Genomic DNA, 20013 nt, shown 5'->3' with positions numbered 1-20013 from the left:
TTTAATCATTATTTTGGTGATCTGATATTAAATTAATTTAATAAAAATTTACACCCTTAACAAAATCGATTATCAGATTGGATATCTAAATAGAAACAAATTGGATGTATGAATATAAAGAAATTGAGTATGAATTATTAATAAATAATATGCCAAGTAATTAGATTGGATCCTCGTCCCAACATTATTCGTCATGTAATTATACTTATATTATAATATAATTATAATTACTTAGTATATTATAAGTACTTTTATTTATTTTATTCTGAAAAAAATCATCTCTGAGATTATTTTGCAAAGACAATTACTAAAATACCCACCAACTCAAGGGGTTGCATATTTTATCTTTTGCATTTTTGTTTACTTATATTATTTATATCTTATATATACCATATTTATATTATATATTATTGATTTTATAATTATATGAGATGGACATTGATCAAACAATTAGCAAATCTTAATTACAAAAAGTAATTAAATGACATGCAATGGTTATTAATGTTATATAATGCAATTTTTTTGATATTTTTTTAAAATTAAAAGTTTGATTATGAATGTAACATAATTATAAGTTCAAATCTTATTATTCAAAAAAGGAATTTTTTTTTTTTTTTTTTTTAAAACTAAATTTATGAAACGGACAAATTGAATAAATAACTGGGTTTGTATTTGTCCCTCCCTCTAAGTCGCAACTTTTCGCAATAATAATAAAAATAAATTAATGCAAAACTTTACAAGTCGACAAGAGTTTAATGCAATTCACACTAACTACAATGATTTCCAATGAATTGAAGAGAATTGCCGGTCAATAGTTCAAATATTCCTTCCTCAAATTTTTCTTTCCCTTACAAATTGGAATCGAAAATCAGTATCAACCTCAGCTTACTGGTCGTGTATTATTTGAACATGTTTACCTTCAACAATATGGATGTACAACTCCCACCAAAGAAAATAAATATATGGATGTACAACAAAATGCCAGCATATATCTTTTGATAGTAGATGACACAAATCAAAGTCAGCCACTTCAACCTTAAAAAAAATAAATAAAAATAAAAAAATGGGGTTGATAGGAAGAGGGTCACTCCCAAAATTGATCACCATATCATGAAAATTATCCCAAGATGTCCCTTGTCAAAGACATCCCAACTGGATAAGGCCTATGAATTCTCATTTTCACAGTTGAGACACTCTTGGCAGGAACGTCAACAAGATCATTCTTTTTTGTGCTTACTATTGATTTCTCTGTTGCGCTCAACTCGTTGGTATCAGCAATGAACTGAAGCCCCTGAAACATCATTTACGGACAATGTCAGCTGTAAAATGGGGATAAAATTTGAGGCAAGAAAATGAGTGGAGACTCCAGGCCACTCAACCTACCTTCAGGAAATTATCTTCATATGCCACAGTTGAATGGTTTATTAGCTTAGCAGCCTCAACATCCTGTCAAAGTCACAAGAAAGACGAGCTCAATATGCAAAAGATAGATGAAGATCCACGACAATCTAAATTCTGGTCCATCATAACTTCACGAAACAAGAATAACACCAGTATCTCTAATATGCACATTTTGGGCAAACAAGTAGTGAGATCGGGCTCAAACTGATGCCTAAAACATCTTTTGAGCAAGGTCCATCCTGATTTGATGAACAAAAATATTTATCCAATTAAACATTATTTATACACCGGATCTCCTGGTCAGATAGAAAGAAGACAAGTGCTGGAGTGAAATGATTGAGGAAATGTAACCAGATATTCTTGCTGTTTGATATATTCTGTTGCTTTTTTTTTACTAAATCAAAATATAGAACCAGAAGGGGATTGTTTGGGGTAAAAAAAGCCAAGCAACCTAAAAAAAATAAGCTTCATTATTGTTGACAATTAGAATCTACCAAGGCCCATTCATCAGTAATCCCTGAACCAGTGTGCAAGGGATTACTCTCCCCCAATGAGGCATAAAATAAAAGTATATAGTAGAATAAATTACCTGAAAAAGTTTGGCGTTTAGACCATCCTTAATGCCTCCAGCTATTTGACATAGACGCCACACATTTGAATTAGTCACATCCTGTAAAGCATAGGGAACAAAAGAACTTCGTAATTAATAATGCAATCAATAACATAGCATAGAGGAGGTATGCATGTTTATCACAGAATCAAAGATTTGACCTGCTTGCTTTCAAGAAGATCAATTTTTCCTTCCTGTTTAATAGATTAACAGTACAAAATCAGTAAAACACTCGTCCCAATTTAGAATGTTAAGCAAAAAATAAATATTTTAATGACTCACCAACCCAGATACCATCTGATGGATTATGTCAATGTCATACCCAATTTGATTAAGATTTGACTTCACATCATTTACCTGCATACAAGCCAAGGCAAATGGATATAAAGTATAAAATAGTAATACCAACAAAAAGAGAGGTGCACCAAGGCAAGTTATTCCATCATCAATTTCCTCTTCTCTTGAGTAATGTTGAATGCTAACCCAATTTCAGCTGGCATTGGTGATATAAATGCATTTAAGAAACACATATAAGAATGCTAATGACTTTTAAACTCAATATGAAAAGAAAAGGAAAAAAACAAGAAATATGGGAAATTTTAGTTTCCCTCCAGTTCATTCCACATTAACACAGCCAAATCATTTCTTGTCCACTATTCATGTCAATCTTCGTAACTTATCTTTTGATTGGGGGATCCACAAAAGTCATCTGTTTTCTGTTTCTCTTTTTCTTTTTCTTTTACATAAATACAAAATACATAAAGAAAAGAGCCAAAAGGGGAGCACTCTAGCACAGGTCTTGTGTTAGAGGTTTGTTCCACATCGGATCAGGATGGGAAATGTAATGGGTATAAATGGGGTGGTGTTAGCCCCATCTAGCAGCTTAAGCTTTTGGGTGTTACAATTGGAATCAGAACCAGACCCAATCCTTGATCCGATGTCACACCAAGCGCCCGGCCAGAAGGTGTTCGGGCCCCCCAACAAAGCAAAAGAAGATGATTCAGTCTCCTCCAATCTCCTATACATGCAACACCAACCGGACAAATTTTATCCCCCCTTATCAAATTATCAATTCTAACCATCTTCTCCAAGAGGCCATTCTAGAATACAACAAAAAAACAACCACCAAAACCTTTGGAAGGCACTTTGGACCTTCAAATGCCTATCAAAGTAATAGATCTGGCTTACTTGGAACAGTCTTTCATGAAATGATTTACCAGAAAGACACCACTACCATTAGCCAGTTACCTCATAGTATCCTGCTGTTCTCCAGGATACTTTTTAACAGTAACACTATAGAGAACTTGAAATACACCTCCAAAAGGGGGTATCCCGACACCACATATCATGCCAAAAAATGGATATTGACCATTCCCCCACTAAAATGCACATCAAAATCCAAGAACCCCTGGCATTCCTATACTTGCCAGTAACTACATGCCTCCACAACTTTCCTCTAGCCAGATAGAATATTCATAACTCCTTCTATATTATATATATATATATATATATATATATATATATATTATATAAACCCTGATTAAACACCCTCAACTTTTTCACACCCAATACCCTCTTTTAATTGGACTACAGTTCTACAAACAATTTTCCAATCCAACAAAGGGTACTCATGCTCATCCTCCAACCCACCCACCCCATAATGCACCTTGCAACTTTTTCAGCCTCTTTGCGATAGAGGGCTAGAGGCTGAGATAGAAAGAAAAAAAAAAAAGTCATTAAATAAGTTGGTAAGCTAGAGAGGGTACTTGTTAAAAGGTCAACTTTCCCATTCACCAAAGATTGCCACTCCCAACCTACCAGAGTCACCAGACTCTTCTGAAACCTGTCTCTCACCAAGTCTAGTTCATGAAAGTAATATGTGACAAAATTAACGCGACTCATCGAAGAAAAAAGACCTTTTTCTTTTTTATAAGGTCCCAAATTACATTTTTTCAGCCCTTTTCGCTGAACGTAATGTATCTAAGCATAAACACAAAATGAATCCCTATAAAAAGAAAACAAAAGAATCTATTGGAATAGAAAGGTAAACGGCGTGACCCAAAAATATTGACAAAGGTTGAGTCAACAAAGTCTTTCCCCAACTGGTTAGGTCAATCTCCAAGTCTGAAAGCAGTTAATTTGTATTTTGAAAAAAAAAAAAAAGAGGCAAAAGTGAAGTCTATCTACCATCTTCCTCTCCCAGTACTCCACGTAGGTGGAACAAGTAATAGATAAAATAAAGGATATTAAGTGTGATTCCATTAATCAAGGGTGCTATTGGGGGTATACTATTCAAACCTAACCTTTGACATCTTTTGCACAAAGTAGCTACTCTCAAGATTAAAAACTGTGCTTTCATAATAGTAAATGGCCTATTTTGATTTGTCACGTGTGTGTGTGTGTGTGTGTGTGAGAGAGAGAGAGAGAGAGAGAGAGAGATTGAGCACATGTAGGATAACAAAATAGAAACTAAGGAGTTCAACCTTCCACGTTAAAAACTTCACAAGTAATCAAATCTGTGGTATGGAAATTGAAAAAAAAAAATATAAGACTTTCATATGGACAGGTTTAATACGAGATTAAGACCACGCTCGTAGGACATGCCAATGACAATAACTAATGCAAAAAAATTCACCCATTTTCATCTCTTAGCTTCCCGTTGCATGTTCTGACATCCCTTTTATGATTATCCAAAATATCCCTTGTCAAGGTCTCTCTTCTTATGTTCTTTTGTATATAATTATTTCTTTTTGGAGGAATATATTGAGATATCTTTCCACTTCTCTCAAAATTTTGTTTCAAATTCCATGTAAAGAATAAGATATACAACTCTAAGGGATCTTAACAAAGCGATATTCTTCCTGTAATGAGAGGTAATTCTATCCTGTATTGATCCTAATGCTTCATCCAAAGGAAAGAGGAAAAAACTTATGCTCACATGATAATAAGATCCTCTCATTCAGGGGTTCTATCCTGTATTGATCCTAATCCTAATGCTTCATCCAAAGGAAAGAGGAAAAAACTTATGCCCACATGATAATAAGATCCTCTCATTCAGGGGGAAAGCATATCATTGTGTGCTGACTATGTAAAACATGTGCTTAGCTCAGAACCAAGAAAATGCTCTTTACATCATTTGCAATAAGCTTAGATGTTTCCATCTGCTCATCCATCTTCCAATCCAAGTTTTCCAGCCTCTTTGATAAATGTCTCCTTGTTGACTGCAGAAATTAATAGAAAATAAAAAATCAAGAGCACTGCATATACAAGTGAAGAACTTTCATAAGTATAGAGAGAGAGAGAGAGAGAGAGAGAAGAAAAAAGTGATTACATATTAGCTCGATAAAACTTACAGCCAATGTAACTTTCAAAAAAAAAAACTTACAGCCAATGCTTCAGATACATTCTCTAACTGTTTTGACACAGTTGCAACAGCATTTGCCATATTATGCTTTGTCACGAACATTACATCAGAGAACGACCAACCCTGTAGAACACGAATATAGCCATGTTCACCAAACATGTATGTGCTTACAATCGTAACATGAAGTAGAACAGGATTTGTCACCAAAAAAGGTTACATGTTAAGAGTCACTAGTAAAATCTTGCCTTCCACCACATGTAACAATATCCCATTGCTCCGAGTGCTGCAGCTGGCATTAAGTACGAAGAATAATTCCCTGTGTGCATAAACAAAAGAGGGAGCGGGGAAGCAGGTGAGACTCTGAACTTCTCGAGTAGAAATTTATAACTGATTGATATGGTACATAAGAACTTTTGAAACTTTGAACGCTAAACGAAAAACTAAATGCAAATGGTGTCAATTGAAGCTTGATGTTTCCATTACCAAATGTGATAATCTGGAATAGAAGTAAATAGCACACATTTGAAATGGCATTCAACCCTAATTTTAGACAGTCTAAAAATTGCTGGACTGAGAACTAACAGCATTTGTAATAAAGCTATCAGGAGGAGGGGAAAGAAAAGATGATAGATGTGTGTTTTACAAACAGTGAGAGAAAGGAGAATACATGGAGGGAGAAGAAAATAGAGTTAGTGATTACCTGTTTTGCTCCTATTTTTTGCTACCTTCCATTTTTATATTTTCTCTCCACTACTTTTCACCAAGCAGAACAAAGGATTACCACTCCTCTCCTTTCTTTTCCCACTTAAGTGATCCAAACCTCTTTTTTTGGCTGATTATTGTGGTGACGAGCCTCTTAAGAGCACCCTCATAATCCAACACCGGGCACATGCAGTTGTCACGTCCCACATGCACTGGGAAAATTCCCTAGGGTTATCTTCTAGGGTTAATTATTCAAAAATTAGGAGAGGTTAATACTATCCTTCCTTTTACTTAACTTTTCTTGTCCAACTAATCCCATCTTTTTCTTTTCTTTCCCGCTGTAAATTATGTATTTAATAAAGAAAGCATTCAGATGGGGATAGAAAATGTGGATCCACGGATGTGCATCATCTGTAAATTATAACTTCTCAATCAATGGAGCAACTAAACTTGCTTTGAGGTTTTGAAATTTAGTGTTTACACACACACAAAAAAAATAAAAAAATAAAAAATCATTGTCTTTACTTTTAGTCCTGTGTGTGCATTGTTATGGAAAGTGAAGATTCAGTGAAAAATCTCAGTGGGTCAGAAAATCAGAATAGTCAGATTTTTCCATTACCAGTTTGCTTATGACAATTTATTTTTTTCCAAATCTTATTAGTTGAACTTCAGATATTGGAGGTTAATTATAGTATAAAATCACAGCCGAATTTAGCACACTCCTTGCTTCATGGAAGAGAAGTAGCACTTGCTTGATACACTATCCAGTTTACTGTGCACCCTTTTATTGAAGTCAATCCAAGTGGCAAATAAAGACAACAAAGGCGGTATCTATTTTGCTCAAGTTTAGTGAGGCAAAGATAAACCATTTGAAAGACTAAGTAGCAATATCTTGTCGCAAATTACCATGGGAAGATAAGTGTTGGTAATATGGTACACAGGGCAGAGTTACTGCATCTAGATACTCATTAACTACAGCTTCCCTCTTTTGGTACTTCTGTTAATCCTGGTTTCAAATGAAGTTTAGCAACAATACTCGGTGGTTTGTTATTTTATTAAATCAAAAGCTTCATATAAATTCTCTTTCAAAAAACAGAAATGTATCCATTGCAAACCTTCTCATCTCCTCTCCTGCCAAAAGTAGACACCAATTTTCACCTCAACATAAATAAAGTAGATATGGATTTATCCATGAATTAATTTTCTCTTCTTTCTGAATTCTTAAAAAAAGGTGGGGGGGAGAGAGAGAGAAGGAGAAGGATGCGTTGTCAAGCTCCCTCGGATTCCTTCTCCTAAAGCCAATGGCAAGTCCAATACAACTACCATCGCACATCTATGGTGTCCAATAATCAATCTCCATTGTCTACAAAGGATGTTTTCAAAATATCCCTCACTGTGTAAACCATCACTTAGCTATTTGGTCAAAAAGAAGTGAACACTGGCTTAGGCAATGAGTCACAAGTGATTATTGGCAATATAGTCCAAAGAAAGAAAAATTCTTTGTCCTCTCTCATAATTCATCTGGTTCAAAAAGGTGATCATGATGATGGTTGTCGCCTATGGAGTTCTGTGTATTCTTTTGGGAGAGCTCCCCTCTTGAAGTTTAATAAAATCTTACTTATCAAAAAAACAAAAATGTTCATGAGGGTTTTCTCTGTCATGGACCTCAAGGTTGCCAAAAAGGCTGCAAAAAGGAACACTACTAACATTCATATACAAGGTTCATCCAATCTCATGGATTTTGAAGCCCTTTTTTTTTTAACACACACATTGTCACCAATTTAGGGGAATCCGATGAGGACTGATAGGTTTACATGTACTTCAGTAGTACTCGGCCTTATTCTCAATATTCAACTTCATCAGCCTACATTTAGCCAATGGCATTTCTAACTGAATCCCTTTGAAGAGTGGTACACAACCCATAGGGTTTTATATCAGTAGTTAGATTAAATTAAGGAAGCAAGCAAAGAGGAACGATTGACAATCCAAAGACGGAAAATAAAAAAGAAGAACGTACATAATAAACCCATACACAGATATATATACGCACATGCACATGCACACACACACACACACACATAGAGAGAGAGAGAGAGAGAGTACATCTGGAAATAAGAATTTGAAAGAACACAAAAAAATAAGTCATTCCAATTGGCCAACACTCCCAAGCAACATCATTCAGGAAGATAATGAACAATGTATGAACAAAGAGTTGGTGGAAACAAAGTTGGGATAATAACATGTGTGTGCTTTCGTGGTCCTATATTAAAACATAAACATAAACATACATGAGATGTCAATTTACATACCACTGGAAGTAGAATTTCCATTGAAAATGGTTATAGGACTGGCTACTGTTAACTCCTTGATCTCTTGTGCCAATTGTCGAATCTGAATATAAGGGCAAATAACTAAAAATAAATATGATTTCATGAAGTTAATTCGTATAAATGGCCTACAACTACAACCGCATCCTTTGCAGCATTTTAGTAATGAAAAAGCAAGTATAAATTTTTTTAAAAAATATTTCACTGTCAGCTTATGTTGCTTCTCTGGGAAAACATAAAAAAGAAAAGAACATAAAAGAAAAAGTCGAGTGCCTCCTGCATGCCCAACTTAAGCGTTCCTCCCTCAACAGATAGTTCTTACTTATTCACATGTCAGATTTTTTTCACTAATTTAACTATACTCAATGTCAATGTTGTCAAATGCTCTGGCTGGAAGCAGGAGTGGCCGAGTAACTGAATAACTTAAGAAAATTTTCTTGACAGAAGTTCAAGAGTTACCAACTCATCATTTGGGAACTTTCAGTCTCGACTCGGTACCTTAGATCCTCTTACATTCTTTTTATTTAAAAACAATAAATATGCCTTGGCATGCAATGAAGGCAATTTATGAGATCAATATTATAAATCAAGGATACAAAAATAATAAAATTGTAGAGGGAAGTTTGAATTAGAACCAGTCGACTAGCAACAATTGTAACCATTTCCAGAACACATGGCAGACCACACAGCTTCAAAATTTTCATTTCTTAATTAAAAACATATATAATTTTGCATGAAAAACTTTCCAGAATGCAAAAATCTTACAGGATGGGAAGAAAAGGAAAAATTATAAGTCTGCCAGTGTATACATGTGGAAGAGAGAGATCTTTATGGCATTGTTCTTTCTCTTTGGTACTCTGGAAAAACTATATATATTCCAAGAGAAAAAGAATGAACAACAAAAACCTTTTTTCATTCAAACTATAAGTCAAATTGTAAAAATAATAATAAAGAAAGCAATAGGTTGACAAAACTAGCACCTAAATACATAGGCGCTTTAAGTTGCATCCTTTTTTTACCAACTAAAAGAATTGAATCCTAAATCGCACACCTTCCTTTTAGATGCAATGACAGTACTTAACCACCATGCTACAATGGCTTTGACGATTGACAATACATAAAATACATCTAGATGTGGTGCTTTGTTTTTTTATCATCTGATTGTTCCATGAAATGCAGCTGTCAAGACCAAGAAATACTTAAGTAAAAGCAATACCTGGGTTGCAAGAAGCACACTGTCATACTTGCCAGACGAAATTTCAGTTTCATTCACACCTTTTATTAACTCTTGAAGCTGTGAAATGATATCAGATAATCGTCCGCTCCTCAAAACAACAGAACTAGTCAGCCCTAAAAAATAAAAAAATAAAAAAAATAAAAAATAAAAAAAAATAAAAAAAGGATGAAGACAAACAGAAATGTAAATGGGAAAAAGATTATTCCATATGGTTAAACTGGAACAATTTGAAAATTTCACATAATCTTTTTTCTTTAAATATTGGATTAAAAATAATTTGACAGACAATAAAATTTTAACCCTTTCGTCCCACCCCTACGATTTCCATACCATGCCATCACTTCACCAGTCACCACTGTGTCCATTTCATTCAAATACACACACATATCACACAGAGAGAGATATATAAACTAAAGTAGACTGAATTTATGGACGAAATAGCAAATAATTAAGGAGGAATATAATAATACATATAACATGAAACTATATGAATGAAAACAATATCGTGCTTATTAGGAATTGAATTTGTCTAAAATACTGACAGCTAGTATGATAGCATCCACACTGAACTTTAAATTTTTTTTTTTGATAAGTAAAACTTTAAATTAACTAACTGTAACAATTATATTTACTATCTATACTAAGCTATTAAAAAATAATAATAATAATAAAAATAAATAAAAAATTTACGTGCGCGGAAGAAAATTTAATCTTGTAACAGGAAAAAAAAAAAAGGAAAAATAAAACTAAATCAAAAGTAAGTTCATCAACAATAGGTTTTGTTCGTGTATTATATAGTTTTTGAGGTGTGGTGGTTACAGAATTCATCCTAATCCATGCGAATAAAACTGAATTGGGTATTCAAATAGGTTTGAGCTACATGGATGAGCAGTCAGCACATATAACAAATCAAAGAAGCAAATTTTAAGACTCGAACGACTGAAACTGTAAGTAATCCGATCAGACGGTAACAATAAATTGATCAAACAGGGATGAGAGAAAGAGAGAGAGAGGAATCACCGGCTCCGACGAGGATTAGAACTTTGGATGTCGATACCCCAGCCTGCATCGCCATGGTTGCGTGAATCGGATGCAGCGATCTTCTTCGCCGAAAGCAGTATATGACCGTAATATAGGCAGTGTTTGGGAAAATTCTTGCAGCCTTGGAAAGGACTTCTAAACCAGGAAAGTTTTTTCCTAATATTTAGGTTTTTCCTAATATTTAGGTTATATAAAATAAATGTAAGAAATGCTCGAGTAAATGAGAATTCACTTGCGCGACTAGCGCAGTTAATGGTAGGATCAAGTTCAGGCAAATTGTATTTAATGGGGGCCGGGCCGGGCGGGGCGGGGCTGGGCGGGGCGGGGCGGGACCAGAACGGATTCACTCATTTCGATTACTAATTGAGTTCCATCTGTTACCATTCATGTCACCCTGGCTCCACTTTCCCCGTCACCCTGGCTCAAGGAATCAAGCGCGTCAAGATTACTCTTTGAAATTGTTAAGTGCACGGCTTATATATTGTAGTTTTCTCGTAATTTTTTATTTTTATTTTATTTTTTTTATATTTTGGTAACTTGGCCGGTTTGAGCTATCGCAGCTAAATTTTTGTCCGAGTCCATAACTTCCGGTCCCCTCCGACCACTCTCTCTCTCTCCTATGCTCTCTCTCTCAACACAGAACCCATCCTCCACAATTCCATGCCAACCACGATATATCTCCTCCTCATATTCTCTATACTCGTTCCTTCACATACCCATGTTCAATCCACAGACGAATCATTCATATCCATTCTCATATCCCAAAATGGTCTGGATTTCATCAAAGACTTGCTTATAACCTACGCAATTTCTTCTCTCACTTCTCTCCAATTGCCCCAAATTTCCAAAAATGTTAAAATCCCAGTTGTGGGTAGCGTTCACATCGCCCTATCCAACATCACAATCTATGAAATCAATGTTTCTTCATCCTATGTTAAACCCGGCAACACCGGTGTTGCGATCGTCGCATCGGATGCAAGGTGCAACTTGAGTATGAATTGGCGCTATTCTTACCGTACTTGGCTTGTCCCCATCGAGATTACAGATAATGGGCACGCTTCTGTCGAGGTAAAAAACTTTTAGTTATTTTAGGGTTTTCTTAAATTTTGCGCAGATATATGTTTATTGAATATGTTGGTTTGATTTATTTCTAACTTAGAGAAGATTGAATGGTTAATTCTTGCACGAGATTCATTCCTTTTCAGTTTAGTTATGCTTTTATTTGTGTAATATTTAAACTAAACGGATAAATTAATTCCAAAGTTTGGTTTTTTAGGCTCAGTTAAGAAGTTTAACTCATGCTCAATGATGGGCATTAATTAAATTCTTGGAAGCATTACGCACTACATGGTTTCTCACAATTGCTCCTTTATATTTCCCCCAAGTACTAATCTGCATAGTGTATTTTGGCATTTGGAGTGTCAATTTAATCATATTCTTGAAAAAATAGTTTTTATTTGATTTTTCATTTGTATAAAGAGATTGCTTCATAGATTTTACCATACACGAATTTGGCAATATTACATTGAAGTTTATTATCCATTTCAGTCTCTTAAGAATACGTCTGGTAAAAAACATAGTTTCAAAAACACACTCATGTTGTGTTTGGAAGCACTTAATTGGAGCCTTCGATTTGGAATTGAAGAAAATTTAGTTCAAAGTTTAAACTTTATTTCCTCCAATTCCAAATCCAAGGTGCCGGTGCTCCCAAACACAATGTCAAGTAAATTAGGGAGCTTTTGTAACTACCATATGCCATGCATGTGTTGAGACTGAAAAGAAGAGACAGGGAAGATTCTTACATGGAAGTCAGTCCAATTATTGTGTAGGATTACTCTCACGTTTCTCCTGGCATATAATGATTATTTTTTTGATAAGTATCTCCTGGCATATAATTAAATAGAAGTAGTTTTGGCTATTATCTGTTGGGGGTAGTTTTGGGAACTAGGAAGTGATTTAGCTTTCTATATCAAATAATTTTTGTATTGCATTTATATGTGCATATATATTTTTCTATGGGTCTTTGGAAAGTATGATTAGTTCTGTTTCTGTATAAGGTTGAAGGCATGGAAGTTGGGCTTACTCTAAGATTGGAGAACCAAGAAGGAGCTCTGAAGCTGTCCCTTCTGGAATGCGGTTGTTATGTGAAAGACATCTCCTTTATATTGGAAGGAGGAGCGTCTTGGCTTTATCAAGGGTATGTAATCCCGCAACAAAATGGATTTCCCCCCTCCCCCTCCCCCTCCCTTTTGGTGTATGTGTGTTTGGGGGGAGTGACTCGTTTATTTTTCTTGATTGTTGCTTACATCTAGTGTTGTATTGGTTTAAATTTAACATTTGTTACTTGGGGATTACTTCAATCTCAAGACACCAAATGGGCTTAAAACATGATTTTGGTCAGGAAGAGAAGTAATTTTAATAAAGTTGTTCATTTCTCCTCTATCCATTCCATCAAGGTTGGCCTTTTGCCTTTTTATGAGTTTTTCTTTGACCCAATACTCTACGTTGCTTCTTGTCCATATATTCTATTTGAGGTTGCTTCTTGATTTAAGATAGGAAATTGTTTATAAGGGGCCATGAGATATTTCCATTCGAAAAAGGCTTGTGACTATATGCCCAAAGATGATGTGATATACCAATCTTATGATTGGATAGAGACCATATAAGATCAGTGTAAGTCAATTTTTTGTTAACTAAAGCATCCTTCTTGTAAACAAATTCGTATCGATTATTTTAGAGATTAACAAGTTTGAAGCAATTTTAGCTGATTCAGAAAAATAATCACAAAATCTCAAGGAGTAAAAACTATAATCAAACTAGACTCTAGTTAAGATTATTAAATCCCCCCAAAGGAAAAGAAGAAGAAAAAAAAAATGAGAGAAGCAGCAATATTCATTAGCAACTCTTGAACAGTAAAGCAGCTTGGGATTCATAACCCAAAGCCCTAGATTTGATTCGTGTGATGTGTGCAAGGAATTAGTTTCAAGAGAGAGAAATGGCAATAGAGAGACAACATGGCCCCAGTATGGTGATGATTCCAGGTTTAAGCATAGTTATCCCCTTGCCTTATCCACCCTTCCAAAGCACAACCACTAGATATTTGAAGTGAACCGCTACTGTCCAAATTATATACATTTTTGACAATTGCATTGCTTGGTTCTATGTATCTTTGTAATTGAAGATTAAGATCAATGTTAGTATTATTATTTTTTAATGTAGTTTTGTTGTGTTAATTTTCTAGAATGTTCGATGCTTTTGAAGGGCAAATAAGGTCTGCAGTAGAAAATGCTATTACGAAGAAAGTTGCAGAAGGAGTCTCAAAGCTTGATTCCTTATTACAAGGTCTTCCAAAAGAACTCTCAGTGGATGATATTGCCTCCTTAAATGTCACTTTCATGAATAACCCTTCATTGACTAATTCTTCTATTGGGTTTGAGATCAATGGATTATTCACCAAAACAAAGAAAGATGCATTTTCAAATCACTACTACAAGAGTTCACAACCTTCAGTTTCTTGCATGAAGCCATCTAAAATGCTTGGAATTTCATTAGATGAGGCTGTTTTTAACTCTGCATCAGCCCTGTACTTCAATGTAAGTGATGAAATTTAATTTATTTTTTCCATTGATAGTTCCCCCCCTAAATAACAAAATAAATAAAAATAATGGAAGTGTTTTTCTTATCTATATTCTTTTACTTGTTGAAGACATGAATTGTATTGTCATCACCATCCTTACCTTTATCCCATATGGATGGGGTTGGCCACATAAACCCTCTTTTCCCATTCTTTCTTACTGTATGTATACATGTCTTCTCTAATATTTATCTTATAAAATCTTTTTTAATTACGTCATCCATGTAAGTTTTGGTCGTCCCCTTTGTTGCTTACCTTCTAGGCAAACAACTCTCTCTTTTAACCGATGCATATTCGGATATATGTTGTGACCATACAGCCCCAGGTCTACTTTCTCTTATTTTATTATTAATAGGTGTTATTCCTATTGTTTCTCCACTCATTCATTACTAATCTTCTCTCTTCTATTCACTCCTATTATCCATTGTAGTATCCTCATTTCCACTTCATGGATGCGTTGGAGCTATTTGTTCTTGAATGAAGTCTATCCGAACCCTTCCATGGACCTCAAAGAAGAGGTCCAAACAAGTTGTGAAAAGCGTCGATCATTAAGATGAACTCCATCCGAGTGCTTTTGTCAAATTGACAGTCATGTTATTTTTGTTGACTGGAATGATTTCCACAAATTTCTTGTGAGTTGGATGTTCTCATTTCTGTTTCAACACCCAACACTCTGATCCATATAATATAGCTGGTGTAATAACCATCCTATATAAATTTCCTTTTAATTGATTTGATATTCTTTTGTCACATAGGATCCAACTAGGTTGTTGTCCACCCTACACCATCCTACTTACTAGATCGCCATCTTTCTCCCTATTTTTTTTTCTTAATGTTGACCCTAAATAATGAAAGAAGTTATTTTGAGCAGCTCTTTGGTCTTAAATTGCAATACTTATATTGTTATCTTCTACTACTTTATCAAATTTACATTCCATGGCACAAATCTAAAAAGTTGAATGCTCATGTTTTGCTGCTGATGGTAATATTCTCTATACTCAAAGGCTGGAATTTTGAAACCTGCACAATTTTTTTTTGTCATTCTGAATTTTATCCATAATTACGAGTGTCATAGCGGGCATTAGGTAGAGCGGAATGACAATACAAGATTTATGTAGCCGGCCTCAAATAGTTGGAAAAAAAGGTTTCTTTCATTGAGTTTTCTGAAGCGCTATAGTGAAATGGTATATCATTGAATGGAGTGATCTAAGTTTTGACTTCTATTTTCAGCATAATGAACATTAATGTTTTTGACACATTTTGTGTGAATGAATTTGATTTGTGCAGTCTGTATTGGGGCTCCTTTAAAACGTTCAAAGATACTGTTTTCTTTTCTTTTTTCAAAGGTTCAAGTTTTTTTCCCCTTTTCTGGAACTCTTTCTAGAAAAGCAGAACCCTTATCGTCTCCCTTGGTTCTGAGTACCTCGAATCAATGTACTTATTTAACTTCCCTTGTCTTTAGTTTTGTTAGATTCTCTGAAATTAGAGATGTTTAAAACATTTTCCGGAATGGTGGTGGAGAAGACAAATTCAAAATCCATTTTCTGGGGTGTGAGAGCATGGCCGCAACAAGTGATGTGGTTTTGCTTAGAATTTGATAGCTTATGATACTGTGCTGCGTTATTAGAACAAATAGGAAGTTTCAAATGTATTATAGTGACCTTTGTTTGTGAAAGGATATTATTCTAATAGAGAGGGAGTACACTCTGTCTTGTTTCTAAGTAAACAGTGGAGGAGAGAGTTTATTGTTGGTTGGATCATTGGTGGTGGTGAGTGTTTCTCAATGATGAATTATCATATTTGCTATTCTTGAAAACAGAGGGGCCAAAGTGGCTCACTAATTATTTCTGGACATTTGTTCTCATTGTTGATATTTTAGGTTAGAAGGATGATTGTGAAATCTTAGAATTGGCTGAATACTTAGAAATGCTTGCTGGATTTCTACTAGATGTTAAAGAGAAGTACAACCACTGGATGTTTCCAGATGTGGAGGACTATTTCTCCACTTGTATGTAAGATCTGGTTCTTCCGTCACGTCTAAGGTTGTCCCCATCTTTTATTTTTGTATGAAGTACTATTTGTTTAGAGTTCTCCATCGTCAATCGACATATGTGGGGAGTTTAATCTTTTTCAACATGTGTTTCCGCATCTGCCTAGAGGACTAAAGGGACCGCCTTTGTTTACTGTGACTCTCTTTTGGGGTCTCTTGTCTGCTGGTCATTTGGAATACTTTGGACATTCTCTATTTCCTTGGGCAATGTCTTCCTAGGTTGTTGCATAAGGGCGATTTGCTGCAAAGTATAGCTACTTTGAAACCTTGTTCTCTTAGCTGTCATCCACTGTATTTAGGATAAGAAACTGTGTGAGTTTTTTGAAGAGAGGAATCTGATGCTCCGTTGTTGTTTAAAGAGTAGTGTTACCAGTTTAACAGAGTCTAAGATATTTTTTGGACCTTTGTAAAATTTCGGCTATTGTTTGGCCCAACCGATTGCCTTTCCCTTTCAAGCGAATAGCTATCTTAAGATTTGGCATTTTTGCACATATATTCCAACTCTTTCCTTTTTATTTAAAATGAAGATTGCCTTTCTGTATGCAAGACTTAATCCACAAAATTTTATGCGTGCTGTAATTCATTATCTAATTACCATGCTTCATTGTATTTGCCTTTAACGATTGTCCTTTTATACTATCTAAATTTCGTTTTTCAGGCAGATATCATGCAATGGATTGTGGATGAAGTACCAGAGCAGTCTCTCTTAAACACTGCTGGATGGAGATTTATTGTTCCCCAACTGTACAAGAAATACCCGAATGATGATATGAATATGAATATTTCTCTATCTTCTCCTCCCGGCATAAGGATTTCATCACATGATATCGACACTACTGTTTATGCAGACTTGATCATTGATGTTTTAGAAGCTGGTGATGTAATACCAGTTGTCTGTATTTCATTGGTAAGTTTATTGACCTAAAATAGAGAATGTTTAAGAACTGTCATGCCACCTTAACCAATTAATTAGGTTTAGAACGCAAGAAAAAATAATGTTTTCTAGTATCATGAAGCGTGAGTAGATGACTAGAAGTACTTAAATACAAAGAAACTCAGGTAAGCTATGGCACACTTGAATATTAATATTTAGTTTCTGATATTGAACCTTGTTTTAGCTCGTAAAATGTGTTTGTAGTTTAGAAGTTCTCATTTCTGTCTTTCCTTTTTGTCGCAAACACTACCTTCTCTGGTCGTGCTTAATTCAAAAGTTGGACGTGGTCATGATGTTCTATTCAATGAAAAGTTGACATTCTTCCATTCAGTGTGACTCTGTCTCTTTCTTGGTACAGGTAATTCGTGCCTCTGGTTGGGTTAAAATATCAAGGAATAACCTTGCTGGTGCTGTGAAGTTGAATGATTTCACTATGTCACTGAAGTGGAGTAAAATTGGTAACTTGCACATGTCTCTAATTCAGGTAATTTTGATGGCCTCTCAAATTAAGTTGACATTTTCATGCTGCAAGTGATATTTATCATGTTATAGTTTCCTGTTGTTCTTTTGGTGAAATATATGTCCGGTGCTGAATGTGTTTCCAAGTTGCTTTTTCTTTTTCTTTTTCCTTTTAAAGTCACAAATTCTAATAGCCTTCAAAGGAAAATCACTAAGAAACCCCTTAATAACTTTGAAATTATGAGAAAGTGAGAAAAGTGATTTCATTATGCATTTCAAGCCTGGGATAATGCCTGACAGAATATGGGCTATGTTTTGCATATATGAGAAATTCTCTTTCTTATTGACGAGGAGGGTAGGGAGCGAGGGTTTTATATTTCTTGCTGAAATAGGCTCCGAGAATCAGTAATTCATCAGCTGTTGACAAGTCTAAGTAACCATAACTTTCTGATGATTGCAAACTGCCTTCCAAGTTTGTATTGGTTGATGAAGAATGAATATAGTTGGTATTAATTGCTGTGAATTACAAGTCTTTCAGCTTATCTAGGTCGACTCAGATCATCTTATGCCCGCTATGGTATTTTTTGAGACTCTATCAAAGCTTAAATTGTTTAGTGGAAAATAGAAGTGGAAAGTATGTCAATGTTGTTAGTTGAAATTTTACTGTTAATGGTTATGCTCTCATCATAGAAAGAATGCACTTTGTAGCAATTTTACTTAAGAAGGTATTTCTCTCAAAAGGTAAACAAAATAAATTCACTCACTCTAGGGGAACATAATATATATATATATATATAGATTGGGAAAAGGTTTGGCTGATTCAGTAGGAGTAAATCCTGGGAAAAGGAGACCATCAAGGTGATTGATGAGGGTTTTTTGTAATGTTGGTATGCTAATGTTGTTAAATTATATGCTTAAAACAGGGTAAATATGAAGCAAATAGCAAGTTATGTATCCTTGAAACTAGAGAACAGCCTCCCATTTTTAATAATTTTATTTTTCGAAGAAGGGAAAGGAAGAAACTTTCATTTTTTTTTGGAGTTACAGCTTTGAGTTGATTTAGTATCAACAATTGTGTGTTGTGAAGCACATGGTAGTATGGCAATATGGGAAATTCCCGGATTTAGTTTTCAAAAGTTACGAACCAAATTATCCACCTGCTCCAAACACATGTAGCCAGAGTTTCCAAGCAACTATAGTTTTCCTTAATAAGTGAAAATTTCCAAATACAAGCCAGTTTCTTCATATATGTGCTCCAAACACATGCAGCTGGAGTTCTCAACCATATTTGGGATAAGCCTATCCTTACTACAGGATACAGGCAAAAGCGAAGTATAAAATGTTATAATTTGTCCAAAATGTTTGTTAGAAGTGCCAAGGATTCTTATTTTGGATATGGATATTATTGTATTATATCTAGATTATCGAGTTTCAGTAATATATCTTTTATTCAACTTCTCTGTAATCGAGGCAGCTGGTGAAGAAATATGGGATTAAACCTTCAAGATTTGGTTATTTTTGCATTGCATTGGCTGCTGTCGGCATAGGGGAAATATTGTTTATGAGATCATAAGAACTTTTTAAACTTGATCCTTTTTCTAAGCTCCATAATACTTTTTAATGCTTGGGTGAATTAGGGAAAGTAAAGGATTACCTTTTGAACTCTTGATAAGTTGCTAGAGAATTTGTTTTTGCAGCCGGTGATATGGACCCTCATCGAAACAGTGTTCTTGCCATATGCAAACTTACACCTCGCAAAAGGATTCCCATTGCCCATCATCCATGGTTTTACCCTTCGGGATGCTGAAATAATCTGTTCAAATTCTAAAGTTACAGTTTGCAGTGATGTTGCTTATACGGAATCATACAGGCCTGGTCAGCTTCTGACTTACTGATGTACATTTGATCTTAAGTTTTCAAGGTTGTATTTGAAAATAGTTGTAGGGAAGAACATGCAACAATGTCATCTCATGTATATTTTATACATGTAGGGTTCATTTTTCACCCATGTACAGTATTGTTTCGTATGTACGGTTTGGTTGCAAGCCTCACACCACTTGGATGTGCAATTTGTATCAAGTCCTATCATGGTTATATATATAAGTTATGTCTTGAAACTGATAGTCTTTATTCAATTTTTAAATAACAAAAAGATTTGGTTTTAGGACCTATTCAACTTTCTGCACTGTGTATTACAACCAAATGGAATTTTGCAGTTATCTATGTTCAAGTATAAGATATGTGTGTGTGTTTT

At 34.8% G+C, this 20013-nt stretch overlaps 2 protein-coding genes across 2 annotated transcripts; one reads left to right on the top strand and one right to left on the bottom strand.

Moving 5' to 3' along the window:
* Positions 1-741: 741 nt before the first annotated feature.
* LOC132307425 (uncharacterized) lies at positions 742-10842 on the bottom strand. Its single transcript, XM_059805177.1, has 11 exons — positions 10662-10842; positions 9621-9754; positions 8387-8468; positions 5621-5691; positions 5397-5498; positions 5143-5232; positions 2294-2368; positions 2173-2205; positions 1991-2071; positions 1384-1446; positions 742-1291 (listed from the first exon to the last, which is right to left on the bottom strand). Exons 1-11 carry the CDS (start codon positions 10714-10716, stop codon positions 1118-1120), a joined length of 960 nt encoding a protein of 319 aa, XP_059661160.1. The 5' UTR covers positions 10717-10842; the 3' UTR covers positions 742-1117.
* A 334-nt stretch (positions 10843-11176) lies between these two features.
* LOC132307422 (putative BPI/LBP family protein At1g04970) lies at positions 11177-19940 on the top strand. The gene is made up of 6 exons (XM_059805175.1): positions 11177-11750; positions 12740-12879; positions 13924-14275; positions 17025-17273; positions 17659-17784; positions 19457-19940. The coding sequence occupies exons 1-6, from the start codon at positions 11343-11345 to the stop codon at positions 19652-19654; spliced, it is 1473 nt and encodes a 490-aa protein (XP_059661158.1). The 5' UTR covers positions 11177-11342; the 3' UTR covers positions 19655-19940.
* The last annotated feature ends 73 nt before the right edge of the window (positions 19941-20013 follow it).

The sequence above is a fragment of the Cornus florida genome, unplaced genomic scaffold, assembly GCF_030987335.1.
Source record: "Cornus florida cultivar Cherokee Brave unplaced genomic scaffold, ASM3098733v1 CherokeeBrave_3.0.0_Hap2_Chr05, whole genome shotgun sequence".
In the NCBI taxonomy this organism is placed as follows: domain Eukaryota; kingdom Viridiplantae; phylum Streptophyta; class Magnoliopsida; order Cornales; family Cornaceae; genus Cornus; species Cornus florida.
Note: the sequence above shows the minus strand (reverse complement) of the source record. Positions and strands in the feature narration are given on the sequence as shown.

Bases quoted from the DNA above. Each gene is read 5' to 3' on its own strand.
- LOC132307425 (XM_059805177.1), bottom strand. From the start codon at position 10,716: ATGGCGATGCAGGCTGGGGTATCGACATCCAAAGTTCTAATCCTCGTC. The intron at 8,469-9,620 runs GTATTGCTTTTA...CCTTATATTCAG, and splicing joins GTGTGCTTCTTGCAACCCAG to ATTCGACAATTGGCACAAGA. The intron at 5,233-5,396 runs GTAAGTTTTTTT...TAATTTCTGCAG, and splicing joins ATGTATCTGAAGCATTGGCT to TCAACAAGGAGACATTTATC.
- LOC132307422 (XM_059805175.1), top strand. From the start codon at position 11,343: ATGCCAACCACGATATATCTCCTCCTCATATTCTCTATACTCGTTCCT. The intron at 12,880-13,923 runs GTATGTAATCCC...TTAATTTTCTAG, and splicing joins GCGTCTTGGCTTTATCAAGG to AATGTTCGATGCTTTTGAAG. The intron at 14,276-17,024 runs GTAAGTGATGAA...TTCGTTTTTCAG, and splicing joins CATCAGCCCTGTACTTCAAT to GCAGATATCATGCAATGGAT.